We start from the raw sequence: 20550 nt of genomic DNA, 5'->3' as shown, positions 1-20550 counted from the left end.
TTCCCCGCACACCCACTCTTGTCATTACCAAAAAAGGGTCTGCCCCACATTCAGAACCTCTTGTCAGCCTGTTATCCTTCACCTCTTTGCTTTTCATCATAGTCAAACCAGTCACACTTCTATATTCATTGTATGCTTAAGCCATGTATTTAGAGCTGTCCTTTTTCTATGCAAATGCTTGTTAGTCTCCATTCTCATTCATTCTTCTGGCTCTGAAAGGCTCAATCACTTCTTTTGTAGTTTGTCCTCTCATTCTCACTATCACCTTTGTAATCTATTTGAATAATCCTTTTTTCCATAGTTTCCCCCCCAAAATTCAATTCTTATTCTTTCTGTAACATAATATGGAACTGTCATAACATAAGAATTTCTATTTGACCCTCTAGATCAGTGGTGGGTTTCAAATTTTTTTACTACTGGTTCTGTGGGTGTGGCTTGGTGGGTATGGCTTGGTAACCGTGATAGGGGAAGGATACTGTAAAATCTCCATTCCCACCCCACTCCAGGGAAGGTTACTGCAAAATCCCCATTTCCTCCCGATCAGCTGGGATTCAGGAGGCAGAGAATAGATGGGGGTGGGGCCAGTCAGAGGTGGTATTTACTGGTTCTCCGAACTACTCAAAATTTCCACTATCGGTTCTCTGGAACTGGTCAGAACCTGTTGAAACCTACCTCTGTTCTAGATCATGCTTTTTGATCTTTTATTTTCCAATTAAATTTGTATTTTCACTTCTGCCTACATATTAACTCTATTTGAAAGTTCAGACCTTCATTCAAATATGTTACCTTCTTCAGAATTCTCTTGGATTCATACCCTGCCTTCATTTTATTTTATTTTATTTTATTTTATTTTATTTTATTTTATTTTATTTTATTTTATTTTATTTTATTTTATTTTATTTTATTTTATTTTATTATTTCATTTCATTTCATTTCATTTCATTAATTCATGATCTTTATCACAGATACTCTTATATTCCAAATCATAATCTTTCACCATGGTCATTTGAAAATCAGCTCATGAATACCATTTATAGCTTTGGTGAACTGAGGCTTTCACAAGTGTCAATTCACTGCATGTACCTTCCTAATTAATCACAAGGTCCTAGCTTTTTGTGCATTGTTAGACTAAAATTTGGTTGCATTTCTGACATACTAGCTCAGATTTGCCCAAAAGGGGCAGTGTTGTGTCCTTACTATTAACAGGGAATGCCACATGTGTCATGAGTCAAGTCATTGAAACAATTTAGATTGGGCTAAATAAAATATATTTACTTTGCTTAAGTAGCTACTAACAATACTAATATTTATTTTTGCTAATTATTATTAAACTGAAGTATTGAATATTTTCTGAAATTCTTTCTAACTTATTATATCAAGATTCTCTTTTATTTCTATTCATTAGTAACTCATAAAAATGTTAAATGGTTTAAAACTCCAAGTAGATGTATTAAAAACTGTCACATCACTGAAAATTAAAAATAAGATTAGGATACATTTCCGATTCCTTCAAATGAATTTGTAGGGCATTGTCATTGTTCCCTTTATGACACTAAATTCCTCAAAAGGAAAGTAGACAGAAAATAAATTATAAATAGAGACAAATTTCATGCAGAGTCCAGCTTCCAACATTTCTAATATCAGGTTATCAGGTTATCTGAAACCAAATGTTCTCCCAATAAGTGTTGTGTACATACCTGTCTGAAGCTAGAGTTCAAAAATGGATGACCCAAAAACATCACATTATTAACTGCAATTAATAAAACCTGACATACCATGAGTAACATTAATTTATCCCCTCATCTACATTTGCCAGCCATTCTGACTCATAAGCCATAATATCTTACAAAACCTACACATACATTGACATTCCTTTCTCTCCTTCCAAAAGAAACAACATCAAAAAAGGGGGGAAATGTGATAGAAGCTAAATGAGTACAAGAAGTAGTTGTATTGGGAAAGAATGTTCTTGGTTTTCTTATACAAATTTTAGATTTAGTGCATCTTGAAAAATAGTTTACAGCAATAAAAGTCATCATGACTAAGCTTTTATCTTTAGTGTTAAACATTATTTTATTAATCTCGCCAAAGGGGTATTTAATTTCAAGAAGATTGAATTTCTCATTGTGTTGTTATTCTAAGTATAAAATAAAAAGTTGAGCATTTTGACATATGAGCTCAGGAAATTGAAAACCCTTGTTGTTTTTTCTTCTCTTTATATTTGATCAGTTGATTCATCTAGTAAACTGGTCAGAATTGATACTTTACATATATGCTTTTTTGCTTTTACTAATTCCATATCCTAGCTACATTGTTTGGAAAATTCTTTTTACCTTGCTAGTGATTTATTAAAAATTTATTTTTAATAAAATCTAATATACAGTTAGCATATCAAGTATGGCAAATACTCATAACATTAATTAAAAGTGCCAAAAGATAGTTGAAAAAAACTTTTGAAATATACAAAGGGATGAAAGATGTAGTCATAGAAAATGAAACTGTCAGGAAATAAAAATTCTTTCCGACATATAAAGAAAATATTGCATGGAATAGAAAAAGAACACAAGAAAATTCCAGTTAGTTGTTCCAAGAAGATTGCACAGACTGATCATAAACCATGGCATAAAACAAAAGCAACAATTGTGAACTGGAATATTTGAAAGAAATATCATTTGCTGCAAGCAAGAACAGGTGAAACACACACAAACACACACACTAAAATAGATATATTTCATAATGGAAAATGAAATCTTAAGAATTTTTAGCACAGATAGAGCACTGGAATTTGACGTAGAGAAATGTGCTATTTTTTTTAAATTTATTTTTATATGCCGCCCTTCTCCGGAGACTCAGGGTGGTTTACAATGCGTTAAGCAATAGCCTTCATTCTTTTGTATATTTTATACAAAGTCAGCTTATTGCCCCCACAAACCGGGTCCTCATTTTACCCACCTTAGAAAGGATGGAAGGCTGAGTCGACCTTGAGCCTGGTGAGAATTGAACTCGCAGTAATTGCAGGCAGCTGGATGTTAAATGCTGCCTTAGTAGGAGGCATTAGCCTCCTACTCCACTCAGGCTATAATAGCAATCATGAAATTGAACAGTAATGGAACTGAAATGGAATGGAATTGAAATGCCAAATAATCAAATGATCTAATTTAATTTACTAATTTAACAACTGCAGTGATACACTTAACAACTGTTAAGAAGAAACAAGAAAGGTCATAAAATGGGGCAAAATTCACTTAACAAATGTTTCACTTAGCAACAGAAATGGTGGGCTCAATTGTAGTGATAAGTCGAGGACTACTTGCATGTGTTACATTCCTGTTCCATGGAAACAAACTGTTGAAGAAGAAAAGCATGCATTGGCTGATTATGTAAAATAATCAATCAAAATACAAGCCTTGATGCAACTTACCTAATGTAGAGGTATCAAAACATGAATATTGAAATAATGTAATAAAAAAACATTAACACAATGCTGGCAAGGAAAAGGACTGTGCAATCAATTTCTACAAAAGATAATAATAAAGGTAAATAAAGATAAAATCTAGCAATGACTTACAACTAGAACATTAAATAAACACTATCTGAACTACTGCAATCAAGATCAGAACTGAAAAATCATCACCTGATTCAAAATCAAATTGTGGAAAGAAAAGAAACAATAAGTAATATACTTAGCTCAGGCAAGAAGATTGCACAAACTGATTATAAACAGTGACCTAACACAGTCACCAAAATGATATAGTTGAAAAAGAGCAAGTAAAAATATAGTGGGAATATAAACTGATAAAAGTCTTGGCTCATAACATACCAGATTTGGCTGTGGTTAAAAAGAAGGAGGTGTGAATAATTGATGTGGCAATATTAGGGGACAGTAGAATAGAAGACAAAACATGAGAAGTTCATAAAATACAAAAATCTGAAAATTGAAGTTAAAAAATTATGGCATAAACCAACTGAGGTTGTTCCTGTAGTTATCGCACACTGTGTGTCATACCAAAATAATCTTGGATGGTACTTAAATTGCCCAGAATTGTCATCGCTAATCAATGCAGTCATATGACATTGCACTTTTTGACCAGATTGTTTATCAAAGGCAGTCACAGTCCCAATTGCCATTGTAGCCCAAGTACTACTTGTACCTCAAATAGAAAAATAGTTGAAACAGGACACTTGAAATGCAAAACTTGAATATTTATTCATATAGGCTGCTTCCAAATCTATATGTAGCATAGAACGATAGCATTGTGGTATCCAAGTACTTTTAGATATTTCAACAAGGTGAAGATAAATATGTGGTGCTAATTCTGCCTTTTTCTCAGATTCAGAATCTGACCTCACCTATCAATATTTTTGTAAATTATTAGATAGCCTACTTTAGCCTCCTTTCTTCCAGAGGCCACAGAAGAGTTTCATTGACTCTGTGCTACTGGCGGAAGAAGAGTACTTTTCCAGTCATTTTTGTTGTTTTTCCATGTTCTTAAAATGCCTCTAAAGCTCTTAAAACTTCCCAAAATTGCAATGCTAACTTACTTGCCTTCAGGGTAATTTTGTGCCATCTGCACTGGAATTTTGTAACATTTTGTACCCATTTTACAGTTATGTTGTTTTCCTTTTTAACTGTTTCCAGTTTATGACTTGCCTTTTGAGCCTTCATGCTGGTCATAGGCTATTTAGTATGTTTTAAGAAAAATACAAATTAAAACTTGGTATGTGAAATGTATGAATATTATTGTGTATTTTGAAAAGAAATGTTCTATTTTCATGTATTTTTTAGAGATGGGGAATGGGAGAGTGCTGAAAATGTTCATCAGCAAAACAGAAACTCTATCGATTGACTTGACAATTACAGTTATACAACTTGCTTCTATGAAAGTTAAACTGTTCAATTAAGAGTCCCAGCTCAGATTTGCATTTAGAAATTTATTGAGTCTTAACAGAATATATATTTCAATAAATATTTATATATTTATTGCAAATACTGATCCAATATATATACACTGGGCTAACAAAATAATTATTCCTTATGGTGGCAAAACACAGAAATGATGCTTACTCACTTGGTATTGCTAAAATAATTATGTGCTCATTTTTGACAAAAAACAAAAATTAAAAATCCATCCTAGCATTACTTTTTGATAAACTCTCACCAATAACAATCATAAAATATTTCTATCATAAAAGACTTAGGAGAGGTTATAAAATCTTTCTATTTTGGAACTGTGAAAGCATTTTCTAATGTCCAAATATTAATTCAATATATTGAATGTTGCATTTTTGAATTTAATCTTTTTATTGTATTTATTGAATCTAAACACAATTAAGCATGGGATAAATGTAAACATTTATTTTTAAATCATTTTAAGATTCTCTTCATATTTCATAGAGATGTATGCAGAGAATATCAATTTTTATCACATTGATGTACAAAACAGTATTGTCTTTTACACACAACTACAGTGTTTCATTTTATGATTAGGTGTTTTTAAGTATAAAAGAGTATTGATATTTTAATAATTATTTCTGTGAGTAGTCTTTTTAAGTCACATTAAAATATATTAACCTGGGATAAGCGACAATAATCTCTAAATGATTTCTGAAGTTACATGGCATATATTCCATACATATTGCTTTATCTAATTTCTTACATAATTTCCTTTAGCTATGAGTTTTTTAAAATTCCATACTAATTCAGAAATATGAATATGTATGAATTATGAATATATATTCTCTTATAATTTACCTTAATTTGTATTTGCTTCAATCATATTTAAATAAAATTTCTCCAGATGTTATTAGATTTTATGAAAAGCAAAACTGTTAAGATTTTTTTACCTTTTAATAATTATATTAAGCTTATCAAGACATAAAATACCAAAGAAAATGAAAAGGGAGGAAAAGGAAGAGAAAGTAGGGTAAGGTGAAGAGAGGGAGGAATAAAACCACTGACTTCCAACTCTTTTTAGTGCAGTGGAATAAGATAGCAACATTATGGCCTCAGTGTTTTACTTTTACATACTTAATACTATATGTACTAGCCATTTCTATAATAACAAAAACTATCACTATAAACTTTATTTATTGTTCTGAAATTATGGTGGTATTATAATATTTAGTGAGATAATAATGAAAATAAACTTACTATATGCAGAATATTTTCTTTGAGAAATACTACATTTCAGACTTAGTGTATCAAATTCTATATTAATATTTGTTGCTGTCGTTATGGAAGCTGACGAATAATTTGTTATCTTCCAAGATGAATAGAACAGCTATTTTGCATTCATCTCACAAATTAAAATTATTTCTTGCAGTTTTAAAATTTTGGCTTTGTATATTGTGAAGCTTTCATAATGAATGCTCTTGTTCAAATTTTAGTTTTATAGATGGTTTTTATCCTACAATATCCATATTTATGCATTTTGATCTTAAGAAAACTGTATCACGCCTTCATTGCTTTTGAAGACTGTGCTACTTTTTACTTTTATCTTTTTATTCTTAAAGTCATCACTAATTTACAGAGAAAGAGGAAGCTCTTTCTCGTGTCAAATATGGAAGAAGAATATGCTAAGAAACAAGTGGCTTATTTGAGTATTTAGAACTTCTCTGAGGCATGCAGGTTAAGTTTGGCCTATCATATTTAAGCTCAGCAAATTGAATTATAACTATGAATTTTTTTCTGGTGACTCAATTTTAGGCCTGCCCGTGCTGTCCTGCACATTGGGCAATTATTACTGTCTTAAGAGTTTTGATCAGATTTAAAACATAGAACAATAGGATTGGGAGGGATTTTGGAGGTCTTCTAGTCCAAACACCTGCCCATGGCAGAAGATCCTGTACTATTCCAGACTTTCTTTGGGCTTGGTGGGATGGATACATGTGATCATAGAAAGAATAATAGAATAACAGAACAGAATAACAGAACAGAATTGGAAGGGATGCCAAAGGTGCTCCAGTCCGCCCTCCCACCAAGCAGGAGACTCTATACCATTTTAGACAAATGGCTGTCCAATCTCCTGTGATGGAGCACCCACAACCTCTGGAGGCAAGATTTCATTGATTGCACCCATTGCTTCAATAGCAAAATAATTCTGAGGTTGGATTACTAGCCTGATTCCACACTTTCCTCCTTTCTCATCTGGATTTAGGACTGGACTGGCAGTGGTGGAGTTCCTCCTACATAGTCCCATATATGAGTTCTTTCCCCATTGTCAAAATAATATAGTTGGTATAACTGATCAGTATTCACAACCTTTCCTGATGATATCTAACTTAGCACTTTATGCTAATGTTACATAGAATATGGTATTATATACAGTAAAGAGCTCCAACTACACTGGCATTGAAGCATAATAACAGAAAACTTTTCATGATCCTCTGTCAGGACATTTTTTTTAACATGCTATCTTCCTCTGACCTGCCTTCCTTTGAACTCTCCCAACTTTAAGCTTCACTCAGTAAATAATAAATATTTAAATAAGATTTAAAAGATCGTTTTTAATAGATATTTTAAGATAGCAGTGATGACAAGATGTGAATTTGCTAAGCTAAAAATATAACTATAGTCTTTTGTTGATGCTAAACTTGTAGTTTTTCCATACTATTTCTGTTTTACAAAAATAAATATTCACAAAATTCTGGATGCTCCTTCTTTCAGAAATTACCTTATTATTGCCATTAAGCTATCCAGAAAGTAATTTATTGAAGACTGATTCATATAACTATCATTCATTCATTCATTCATTTGACTTGTTTGCTGTCCATCTCGCCCAAGAGGCAACTCTAGGAGGCTTACAAAGATTAAAAGCCAAATAAAACAAAACAATTAAAACTCATAATAATAGTCATAATTTACAATTAAAAACATGGAGAGGAAGGGAGTAGGATATGAACAGGCTGAGATGAGGTCTTGTCTTAATCTTGCTGCCTCCAGCATGATGTAACCCCATTGGGGTCCCAGGTCAACTGGCAGAGCCAGGTCTTCAGGCTCTTGTAGAAGGTCAGAAGGGTGAGTAGGGATCTCAATTCAAGGAGCAGGATGTTCTAAAGAGCAGGAGCTACAGCAAAAAATATTCTTCTCCTGGATCCCATTAGCTGAAATTCCTTGACCAACAGAGTCTGCGGTATGCTTCTTTTGCTGGCGTGGGTGAGATAGTTCCTTAGATAGCCAGGACCCATGCTATGGCATTTAAATGTGAAAACCAATACCTTAAATTGCCACAGCAGCTTTTGGAACATAGTGTAACATTTAACATCTATGAAATTAAATACCATAAAATTAAATAATATATAGGTGGAAGAGCCTGCAATTTTCTTGGCAAGACTTTTCACAAATGGTTTGTCATTGCCTCCTTTTTAGGGCTGGAGAAAGTGACTGGCCCAAGGCCACCCAGCTGACTGTTCCCAGGGACTAGTAGAACTCAAGAGTATACCAGTTTCTGTCCTAATGCTTTAAACACTATAAAACATGTACTACATAATTATTCAAATACCATCACTGCTGTCCTTTTCCCCAACCCTTAGATTCTGCAGCCAAACTTTTCTTTAATCAGAAAGGAAGCAGGTAGATGATCTCCAGTTTGTTTCCTAAAGAATATACTATCATTAATAGATGTTATAATATTTTCCTATTTCTCTATCAGCCTTATTTTGCAGTTGTCTTTTCTTCATATTTTGCTCCATCAGCCATTCCCCAATACTTAGCTTCTTTTTTTCTTTTGGCTCGTACCATCTGTTGTCTTGCAGAGAGAAGAGGTAGCAGCTTGCAGAGGAATCATCCATTATTTACCCACAAACTCCCAGTGGCCCTTCAAAAGCTTTCTCATCCAAGGAAATAATAACAGCTTGAAACTTAAACAACACTATTATATTATTTAAAAATTAATATTATCAGGTCTTTGATATGCCCATGTAAAATGTGACTTACCTGGATGGACAATAATGGAAAGTGCAAACTCAACACAGTTTTTGAACATGGTGTCAAATTTTAGCATAAACATATTAAGGAAGTAAGTGAAATTCTAACAGAACACTTTTTCTAGATTAGTAAAAACTGGTCTCACAGAATTATGGCAAGAGATCCATTTTAAATTATATATACTGTACCTGATAAAGTGGGAAATAAATAAATAGACATGCTTTTATATTAGTCTACTGGAAATGTATTAGATATAATTGTTGTTAGTGTTTCTTGGAGCAAACTGAAAGAAGGTTAGAAAGCTTTTGTTGTGACATCATAGAGGATCATGACCAGGTTATGAATAGATTGTCAAGGACAAAATTTATCTCTGTGATTGTTAAGACTTGGTAATAGCTTGATGGCACATAACCAATCTGAATATCATATATTTGGTAAAAAAAATATGTTTATTTCTCTGACCAGCTGTAGAGATTAATATAAAACATTCCTTGATAAATAAAAAAGCAAAAATAATACACATTTTTACAGATTTGTCATATTATATTTATAATAAAGATGTGTATTTTTAATCTTACCAAAAAAAAAAGCACTATCAGTATAAAAATGTCATCAAAAAAATTGGGACTATCCTATATTCTATAACTAACTTTAGAAAAATACTTCAAAAGCTCAATTGCAAATTAAACAAAAGCACATTATTAATAAGATATAAGAGTTTGCTATCACTCTGTTGAAAATGATATAATAATATAAGCTTTCAAGAGATGTCAGCAGTTGATGGACAGTAGAAAATATAGTCATCCCAGACATGGAACTGTCAATAGAATCTTAAATATCTTGTATCTAATAACATGTACTCATTGACTGCAATTGCAATTGGCAATTGGGTCACTAAGCATCATGTTCCTTAAGTGAAATGTGACCATGCCAATTTATTACATCATTTCTGGCTGTAGTCATTAAACAAATCACCTGAGTCAATAATGCAAGATCACATGACCGCAACTTGCAACTTCCTGCTAGCTTCTCCATTGCCTGTGAAAATTTGCAATGGCAATCACATGACTGTGGGATGCTGCGTTTATTGTAAATGTGTGCCATTGCCAAGCACCCAAATCACAATTATGTGACCATGGGAATACTGCAACGGCATCAACTTTGAGGACCCATTGTAAGTTTCCTTTTTCAGCACAGTTATAACTTCAAATGGTGCTGAATAAGTGGTCAGTAAGAAAGAACTATTGTATTAGATTTTTGTCTAATCTCATATTAGACAAAAAAAAGTCCTAAGATTATAAAAGTCCTAAGATTATTCTTCATGACAAAACATCCTGTTTTATACATATGTTTGTGGTCATCTAGAGGAGTCATTCAAGATTAATCATGTTTAAATTTGCCTTTCTCTCTAGCTTTGAGAAATTCCCAAGTCTTGTCAACAGTACATGGGAGAAGAAAGAATATGTTTTGCTCTTTCAAAATTCAGTTGATAATCTTCTAGCTGGGTTAATATTCCCTGTAATAGATTTTCTCTAACAGATCAGACAACCATGTTAAGTACATTCTACTAATCTATGAATGAACAAATTAAAATGACAAGAGTAAGATTCTAAGGCTACAAGACATTATTAGCTTTTTCCAATGTTATGAATGTATCAGAATCCCATGTTTTTCTAGTTGAGATTTCCTGTTCTCAACTGCATACATTTTAATATTGACTGACATTTGAAAAGAAGCAATCAGGGCATTAATCATTCTTAAACCCTCACCATTATCTTGGAGAGAAATATGATGACTTTTCCGCCATTTTCATAACAGATGATGCAATGGAAAAGGAAAAGAATGGTTGAGCTTTTTCTATCGTTTTCGGTCTTTTGGGTGGCATCTGGAACAAATTAGCAGCAAATGATCATAGCTAGCAAAACAATGCTAATCAATGGTTTACAACTCTAATAAAGGAGATTAACCAGTTAACAGGATACAAAGTGAAGGAGTGCTACAGTATGCAGAAATAGATATACCATTAAATTTTATCTTAAAGGTAAGTAATTCTTACATTATTTTTTCTCTATCTATCTTGTCCCTATTCCTTCACTGAGTTATATGTTTTCATGTGCATTATTTGCAGTTAGTAACATTTTAAGTGCAGAACTGTAGAAAAGAATGAATATATTTTATATCCCTAATTTAGGGAAATTCATCTTCTGCTTTCCAAATCATCTTTTATTGAAGTACAAATGCATACATGGTGGCAAATCTTAATATCTCTGATTCCATCTATCTAAATACAATATATGTAGCACCTTAGTGATGCCTTTAAATCTATTTCTTAATCTGATAAAAAAAGTTGCCATGGTCCTCTTTATTTTCTACCTGAGATGCCAAGGCTATGTGTCTTTCATTCATTTGCAAGATCTGAGGCCCAGTAACTTGGTGTTATCAAAACAGTGGTGTGTTATTTCTTTTAACTTGATATATATCCAAATTAGTAATGGAAAATATTACATTAATGGATCAATTTACTTTTGGAATACAATTTTCACCCTATCTTTTCATATTTTGAGGCTTCAGTCCAAATACCTACATATTTTTATTGCTTTATCTCAAGTGGAATTATTTTTTTATTTTTATTTTAAATATTTTTTCAATATGAATCCCATTGTATACATGTATAATTGTAGTGTATAGTTCCTTGTAAATAAATATTGAATTACGCACTTTCTATATTCTTTAATATAATTATCCTTGAACAAGAGAAATTAAGAAAGTAGTATTTGAAATACCCTGTTTTCCCCCAAATAAGACATCCCCTGATAATAAACCCGATCGGGCTTTTGAGCGCATGACAATAAGGCCAAGCGCTTATTTCAGGGTACAAAAAAATATAAGAGGGTCTTATTTCCAGGGAAACATGGTAAAATAATGAAGCTTTTCACTTCTGAATTTCTTTTTCATCTTATTCCTTACATATATCCATAGTCTATTAGTATGTAATCAAACATATATGCTTAAATACTTCAGTTTTATAAATGAGGAATTAAGGCACAGAAATACTAAATCAGAAAAAATCCCTCATAAGTTTTTAGCTGAATGATTGGAGTCCCTATCTCCGTATTTGTTATTGGTGAGTTCAGTTTTCTTTTTATCCTTTTATGAAATATGAACTTCACTTTTAGTTGTAATTTTCTACTTTATCAGAAATTCTCAGAAATTCTAGAATTCAAGATCAATTTGTGGCTTTGGTATTATGCTACCTTATTTGTTAACCATCCCATTCCAGTGGGAATGTTTCACCATTTTTATGTAGGTTTAACTCCTTCAAGTTGCGATATACCATACAAAATGTTAGCCTTTACACTCTGCGGGGGGAGGGGAACAGTTGTTTCCAAATTTTATCAAAACAGATACATAAAAATTCTATGCTGTCATGTGTGTATGTGTGTATGTATGTATATATGTATGTATGCATATTTTTCTATTTAGTTTTCAACTTTCTTGTTAGAAATCCAACCTCTTGATAAACGACAACAGAATTATTTCTTAATTGCTTTGCACAGTGTAGGATACAATGAGGCTAGTAGTAAAAAAAATAGATGTGTCTTGGCTACTGTTAAGTAGCATTTGGTATGGCATTAAAATTTTCTGGCTGGGCAGCAAAATTATTTAACTGGGAACTAAGAACAGTGGCTGATATTTTATTTTATTTTAACATGGGGCAGCTGTACATTATTCTGCCAATTATCACTCATGATATTTAGCAGGGCTAAGTGTTCAATCTACAATAGCAGGTTTCTCAAGTCTGTGCTTAAATTATATAGCATATGGCACAATTTCATACATTTCAGTTATATTTCTGTTAATGCTTCATGAATCAAATCCAGACTCTTGCAGCATTCTATGTGTTATTAAAATAATAATTAGTAAATACAGTGTGTACAATTTCAGTACCTGTATCGTTACAAAAAAGAAAGAACTCCGCAAACGAGTCATAATGTGATCCAGAAATAAGAGTCTGTGTCCTTGTTCCCTAGAAGTTTGTCAGAAAGTCAAAGTAATGTCTTGCATGCACTGCTAACTGACTGTGTGGAAATTTTTTTAAGTTTACTTTTTCTTTATTCTTCTGTCTTTTTTATCCATCTTCCCTCATTGTAGCAAATTAGACGCCCGGATGAAAGCAAAGGAGTTGCTAGTAGAGTTGGATCCCTCAAAGTAAATATGTTTCTAAATTTTATTTTGCAAGTTTTCTTCTATAGCCTACACATTTTTTTTTACAGGGAGTGGGGAGGGAAGGAAGAGGGTGGGGCTTCGATATTTTTCACCATTCCATTTATTTTTATTTCACTTTTTTTAATCACTGTGGGATCACTTTTTATTTCTGTGCTATACAAGAGCCATCATAACTCAGTTAGCTAAAGGAAAGTTGCCAAACTATTATTTCTGAATCATACTGTACCTCTGCAAAAGAAATTAGCTTCCTTAACCTGTTTTTGGATTAGAATCATGAACGCTTAAGACGACAAGGTAGCAAATTCTGTTCATTTTAGGTAGAGAAGGATTCTGAGGTATAATCTACCATATTCTTAAACTTATTTAATTGCAGTAAAGGAGTTAATCCGATTCCTTTTAAGTGGAAAAAGATAGTTTAAATGGATGCACTTTCAAGTGTATCTAAATAGACATAAGACATTTTCTTCAGTTTGAAACAGTGGTGGGTTGCTCCCGGTTCTGTCCGGTTCTTGCGAACCGGTACTAAAAGTGGTGGGAGGCTCCGTCCAGACATCATAATGGACGATCTGCGTGCATGCACAGAAGCGTGCACGCTCCCGTTGCGAACCGGTAGTAAAGGTAAGTAGAATCCACCCCTGGTTTGAAAGTTAACCAGATTGTTGTTTTCTACTAGTGCTCTAAGATTTTATTCTTCAAAAGTACTTATGTATTAATAAATTAGACTAACTCGAACACATTCATTTAAATGAAAAATAGAGAGATTTTGTGATATTTCTTTGAATAAACTCCCTTTAAAATTAAATATTAGACGTTACTAAACTAATTTCCATCTTGTGTGGTATATCATATTAAGATATGTTAATTTATACATTCTTATAGAGCTGGCTAACAAATCAATGAATGTAGTGGAAATAAGTTTAATATCTTGGATTATAAAAATGCTGAAAACTCACAGCATAGTTATCCTGACAATATTCAGCAGTATAAATAGGTAATTATTATTTGTAAACTTTGAAGCGTTTCACTTTATTACTTCAATTCTGTTTTGCACCACATGGAGCACTAAATTCTTTCTGTTCTTTTTTGCACTTTCTTGCCATCTCAGCTTTCTGTCTTAAAAATTATTTTCTTTTGTATGTGTGGTGTGTGTGTATCACCTTTATTCCAAGAGAAGCCATCTTACTATTTCTCTTAATACTGCTCAATAGAGTTGCTCTCTGTAAAAGTGTCATTGCACTGAGCATAAAGAGGGGGAAGACAAAATTGTAATTATGCATTTGTTTCCCATATTCAATTCCAGAAAATGAATCTAATGAAAATGAAAAATGCTATTATACTTATACTAATAATAATATTACATTCCTCTATGTCTTTCTCCAAGGATTCTTTTTTCAAAGAATTAAAACTACAATGCAGTTTGTGTACATTAATTGATGCTTTATATAAATAAACAATGCCAAATAGTGTATTTAACAGGTTAGCCATTATAAATAAATACACATTAAACAACCAATGAGAAATGAGTTTCCAAATTGTATTTGTAGAAATTTATATATTCTTGCTAAAATATGAATGCAGTATTTTAAAGTTCATAGTTTTGGTTTTTGAATTTATTGGCATAGACCCAAAACACAAGGATGAAATAAAGATAATTAGTCAGAAATCTTATTATTATAGAAATTGTATGAGGACCCTATTTTAAAAATGTACTAAAAATGTTCTGAAAATGTTTAGCACTCTGATGGTTAGAAATCAATATATGAATATTGAGAAGTGTACAAGTAGCTATAACTATATGTATTTGCTAATTAACATCGACACTTTAAAAAATAGTTGCTATATTAACCAAATGATTTTTTTATCTTAACAAAAGGCTAATCTTTTTGTATTATACTACATGTATTACAAGGGCTAAGAGAAATATGTTGCACTGTATCATCACTTTAAAAAAAATGGAAAGAAAGAAAATGAAAAGACAATAGGTGGCTTTTTCAATTCATTTTCTGATGTTTACATATAGCTCCATCGAAAGCTGGAGGAGCTCAGAGATCACCTAGATGGGAATGTCAAAGGATGCTCTCTCCGAGTAAATGTACGATTTCACTCGGTGAATTATTTTTAATAAACTTTTGCTGGCTGGTAATACCAAATGTGATTGGTTTGTTTTCTCATCCTATCATTCTTCCCCTTTTTCTTTCCCCTCTTCTGTTTCCTTTTCTAATTCGGGTTTTATACCATAAAACGATTTATTTTTCTAAATGATCGACCAACTGTTAGTTACTTTCTAGACTCACTGCTATTTTAAAAAATCACTTGTTGTCTCCAAATTCAACTGTGATGTGCAATCATTTCCTAATTTAAAAATAAATAAGCTAGCCCGGTTTTTTTGAAGCTGCTTTCCTTCTGCTTTGTTGCACCAAAACCAATCTCTAACCACGAGTGGCAGTAGCCATGTCACCTGAAGATGGAAGTTATAAGACATCTGGAGAATAATAGATTGGGGCTAAGACAGAAAGTAGATCATGTGAATACTAGACAACATATAACGTCTCAGAAGTGTACTTAAATCATATGCTCTTTTGTGATATTTCAGGTTTCATTTCTAGAAGTTTACAATTTAATAACAAGTGCATGTCATGCCACATTATCACTTCTGTATTATTTTATTTCTCTTTATTGCACACCAACCTTCATATAGGTTTTTCCTATTCAATGGGAAAGCAGTTTGAGTCTATTATGTTTACCACTGGTCAATCAGTTGGAAAAATAATACTGGCTGGAGGAAGCACATACCTATATGCAATAACCATTGTGGCCCAAATCTTACAATTTGGAGGTATTGATCTAATGTCCCTTCCACTGGCTCATTGCATTTGTTAAAAATTTAACTGCATAGATGAAATAAACTGGGACAGAACTAGTCTAATCGGGACCATATTTCTTCTAATTATATGCCTCCTATTTACAAAAATGCCCATACATCTTATTCATTCATTCAATTTATTCATTGTGTATATATCGATCACAACATCACAGATTTGTGTCTAGAATCGCAGCATAATGAAAATATGTGAATCTTAGATAATTTTATTTGTTAATTTGTTAACATTGAACTAACTCTATGTGATCATAAAAGTCTCTGTCAGAAATTTCTTCTGTGAAATATAATTTCCAAATTATTTTTCTAGTATTTATAGTATTGATAAACACATACAGAAAATTTTAGTACTGATCCTGATTTTCGGCAGATGTTATTTTGATGTTAGAACTTCTCCAAAATCTTATATCAGGTAGGAATATATGGCAACAATTATAAAAATAATGATATTAAGCTACTCCACATTTTGATCAGAGATTTGAGTTTTACAGTTATTTTTAAATTTTGGGAAAACATAGCAAACTATCTCCCTACAATTTAGGTAATTTGGAAACAAAACTACAGTTACGACCAGTTGTAGGACTAGTAGGAATTGTAGTTCAGGAATACGCTAGCCAAAATCCCTTGTTTGTGAAATGTATGGCCATATAAATTTGATGAATGAATAAATAAAATACTTATTTAGATCCTGAAAAAGATTATGTAGTGGCTAAGAGTTAATACCAACTTGAAAGCACATCATCATCACCAGGCAGTAAGAGGTCTGCGAGTATTATGAATGAACTTGTGACGGAAGCCTATCTATTTGGTTACATTTGGAGATTATTTTAGGAAAAAGTAAACAAAGAGAGCATCATAATAGTCCTGGAGTGACAAACTGGATCCATATTTATTCAAAGATATAAAATATCTTTAAATATTTTATTTAAAATAAATATATTTTGTATCTTTAATAGTGTCTGCAGCCCCACAAAATAAATAAAAATGCCTGTAAAAAATTGGAATTCTTCATGATTGCAAAATTTCACTAAATTTTAACTCTTGTGAATTGTCTGAAAAGGTTCCTCACTTCTGCAGTAATCTAAGAGGTGTATAGCTGAGGCCTCCTTTTTCTGCCTAAGGCATAAAGCTAAGATAACTCTATATTTCTCAATGATTTGGCAGTTAGGTAAAATGGAACTGCATTCCTCAACTAGAAAGTTGCCTGCCAACAATTAAGAATACAGCTAAAAATGATCTTCTTGGAAAGTGAGAGGAGATGAACTAAGAGGCACTACCGTAGGTTGCCAGCACTTATCATTTGGAATAGCCTCCCAGTTGAAATGAGATATGCTGATGATCTTTAGAGATTATTTTAAATTCCAGGCCGTTCCAAGTGGATTTATAAATTGAGAAGGCATCATCTCAATTTACTATCTTGTTGACTGACTGAAATGATAATGGAAGTGAGATGTATCTCATTCACTGGATTTTTTTTTTTTAGTTTACCATGTATTCTTTCCTTTTTTTTCTTTTTTCTTTTTTCTTTTAATCCTTACCCAGGATTTTTTTTTATTATGTTCGCTTCCAAGGTTCATAACAGAATTATGGTGGAATATGAATGATTGAATGAATGAATGAATGAATGAATGAATGAACGAATGAATGCTTCTGCCTACTGAAATAACTTTTATAAACAACACTGTATTCAGGAATCCTATGAGCTGTACATGAGCCATCTTCACTTCATTTAGGTTGTTATCCAGGTTGTTTGACCTAATTCATTCCAAAATGTCTTCTTTAGTGTTATAAATTTCCTTACTTTAATGGAATTAGAAGATTTCTGTTGCTTGCCTATTGGTAAGTCTCTCTCCAGTTCTCAAAATGAACTCTCTCAGCTATTCCCTATAGAGGTTCACTGCAGCTTTATACCTCACAGATGGAGGAGTGGGGAAATAATAATTTGAAGGGTTAAGCAAAATTCCCAGAAGTTTCAGTAGATTGATACAATCTTCCAATTTTCAGGATAACGATACTCTTAGCTCTCAAGATAGCTAACATTCAGTATAAAAATTATAAATATAGTAAATATTTTTTAAAAAAATATAGAATTCTTCTCATAAAGAAACGCCTTATGTAGCTATTGGAGTTATGGGAAGAGTTTATCTGAGCAGATACCTAGGTCAGTGACATTACCTTTTCCCTTCTGTATTCAGGGATCCTTCCCACAGGACTGTTGTTAGTAATAGTCTTGTGGAGTGAGGTGGACAGGAGAGGGATGAGTCCACCAGAATCATCTTTGGAGTTGGTTATCACTACCTTTTCATTATTTAATAATTTTCCTATAGAATTTTGGTCAGATATACGAATAGAAAAGTAGTCAGATTGCTAAGCATATCCAAGCTGTCAGTTACCGGCAGCCACTTAGCTTAAAAAAAGAAAACACTCTAATCCTTCTTATCCTTCTTATCAAAATGGAAATATATCCCCCACACAACTTGAGGCCCTATGTTTCTCATCCCACTGAGGATTCAAATAATCTTTACAGAAGGATTTTGCAAACACTCCCCATTCCCCTCCCTACAGTGATCAAACATTGATCCATTGCTAACTACATGGAGATATTCACAAGCATGAAAGATAGCCAATAATGCCGTAGCATCCCAGCACTATCTTGTGAACACATGCCTTCCAAATAGATATGCACTACTGTGACCACGTCTCCTTTCTATTCTAGCAGTGAGTTTTATATTTTACCCTTATCTCTTAAAATGTTTCCTTTTCAATTCAAGTATGTCATCACATATTAGTCACCTAACATTTTTATAGATCAGATAACAAATAACATATCATTACTCAAAATTTAATTAAAGATGCAGAAATTGGTATGCAGTTTTATATGTCACACCAATTGTGCAAACTTCACAAAGTCTGGCTTCAAACTGTGTCAGACTTCATAAAATAATATTCCTATATTGCCTAGTGAAATTATACACAGAACAATGTTTATAAATTTATGATTCTTCCCTTTCCATATTTGGTAAATGTCACTGGAACAGCTTTTGGGTTTATAGGATTTGACAGAATTCAATACAAGAAATCTCTTTGAGGTTTTTAGCCTAAATACGTGGCAAGAAGTTTCATTTTCTTAGTCTCACCTGATAACAATCTAACAGCATTGCATTCCACTGTGAATTCTTCCCTTTCATTCAAGTCTTAGAAAAAATGAAACAACAAAGCCTTTTAAATTGCAAGGTTTTCTCTGTATTCAAGATTTGAGCCTAAAGTAACTCAAAACACACACACATAAACACACAAACATTACCAGCTACAGTATCAGTTTAACATGATAATGAGGGTGAATGGGAAATACCTGAAATTGACAAATAAATAAAATAAATATGAGCATTATACTCCATCTGACCGTAACTCCTTCCTAATAATAAAAAGGGAGAGTTTCCAGAGATAGGTTGAATTTTTCTGTCTCTCAGTCTGGTAGCTATCTTTTCTCTGCCTAGTAAAACATTTGTGCTTCATTTTGTCCATCATTTTTACCTCCATCAAGAGCTTCCTGCATTGGGTGGACATGTCCCTATGAAGTTCTTCCCTTTCTGGTCTTCTACATGATTCTCCACATAGTGCCCAGCAGCTCTCTTCAGCAGTTGTTTTTAGAACTGCTCTCAAACAAGAACTCTCAGTAGTACAAAATAGTATTGCTTATTGTTGTTTACTAAAACCAATAAGCCAACTTCAACAATCAAATTTAGTTGCTCACTATTATCTTCATTCCAATCCTCCAAACTTTCTCTACCTTTCTTCTGCCCAGAGTCCTTTCTGAATCCTTCCTTTAAGACACCATCTATAAAGCCAGCCCATGCTTTCTTTCTGTGAGAAACTTTCTTGTGATAACTGAATTATTTTGTATCCTTATCAACAAAACTAGCACAAAGTATCAGAAAGCATTTGTTTGAGTGTGAGCGTGAAAGTAAGAAAATGTGACCATAGTAATTCCAGGCATGTTATAGTAAGCAGTGATTATATATGAATTAAATTTGTATGCACTGGAATATACTTGTTTAGCTCCACAAATAGATAGAAGAAAACATCAGCCAATGATATAACCAAGTTGCTTGGATTATTGGAAAAAACATTTTGGATTATGTGAACCTTGTCCTGAACTGAACATAAGAAGACATAAAATACATTGGTTGATTCATAAAGAGGAGTTTATGGAGAAATTAGAACTGCTGTTCTATTTACCAAAAAATGCTTTCTGTCAAATAAGTGGGATTTACTTTTGCAAAAATGAGATTCATTTATCGTTTTCTGATAGCTCACTTCTTTAAAAAATTTCGGATTAGTTCACACAACTTGTTTAAGTAAAATTTAAGGTAAATTTTATTGAATTTAGCACACATTTTGAAAGTCCGTATTTGTTACAATTATGAATTAACAATTGAATTATATATAATTACAGTCCTAAAATATTCATATTTAATTATTCTACTTTAAATGCCATTGTAGATGGAAAGCCATCTGT

At 32.5% G+C, this 20550-nt stretch overlaps 1 protein-coding gene across 17 annotated transcripts in view; it reads left to right on the top strand.

Annotated features, from left to right (window-relative positions):
• The window catches only part of GPHN (gephyrin), a 243729-nt gene that overhangs the window by 156361 nt on the left and 66818 nt on the right, over nucleotides 1-20550 (top strand). For 11 of the 17 annotated variants that reach the window (XM_034417586.3, XM_034417584.3, XM_087882588.1 and 8 more), the window contains one exon: nucleotides 13079-13135. The exons of the other annotated variants lie outside the window; for them this stretch is intronic. In XM_034417586.3, coding sequence (XP_034273477.1) covers nucleotides 13079-13135 — 57 coding nt within the window. The remainder of the gene's footprint in view (nucleotides 1-13078; nucleotides 13136-20550) is intronic. 17 annotated transcript variants of the gene reach the window in all.

This window comes from Pantherophis guttatus, chromosome 1 (genome assembly GCF_059756535.1).
Source record: "Pantherophis guttatus breed Tessera chromosome 1, ASM5975653v1, whole genome shotgun sequence".
NCBI classification, from domain to species: domain Eukaryota; kingdom Metazoa; phylum Chordata; class Lepidosauria; order Squamata; family Colubridae; genus Pantherophis; species Pantherophis guttatus.
This window is presented reverse-complemented; position numbering and strand designations above follow the sequence as displayed.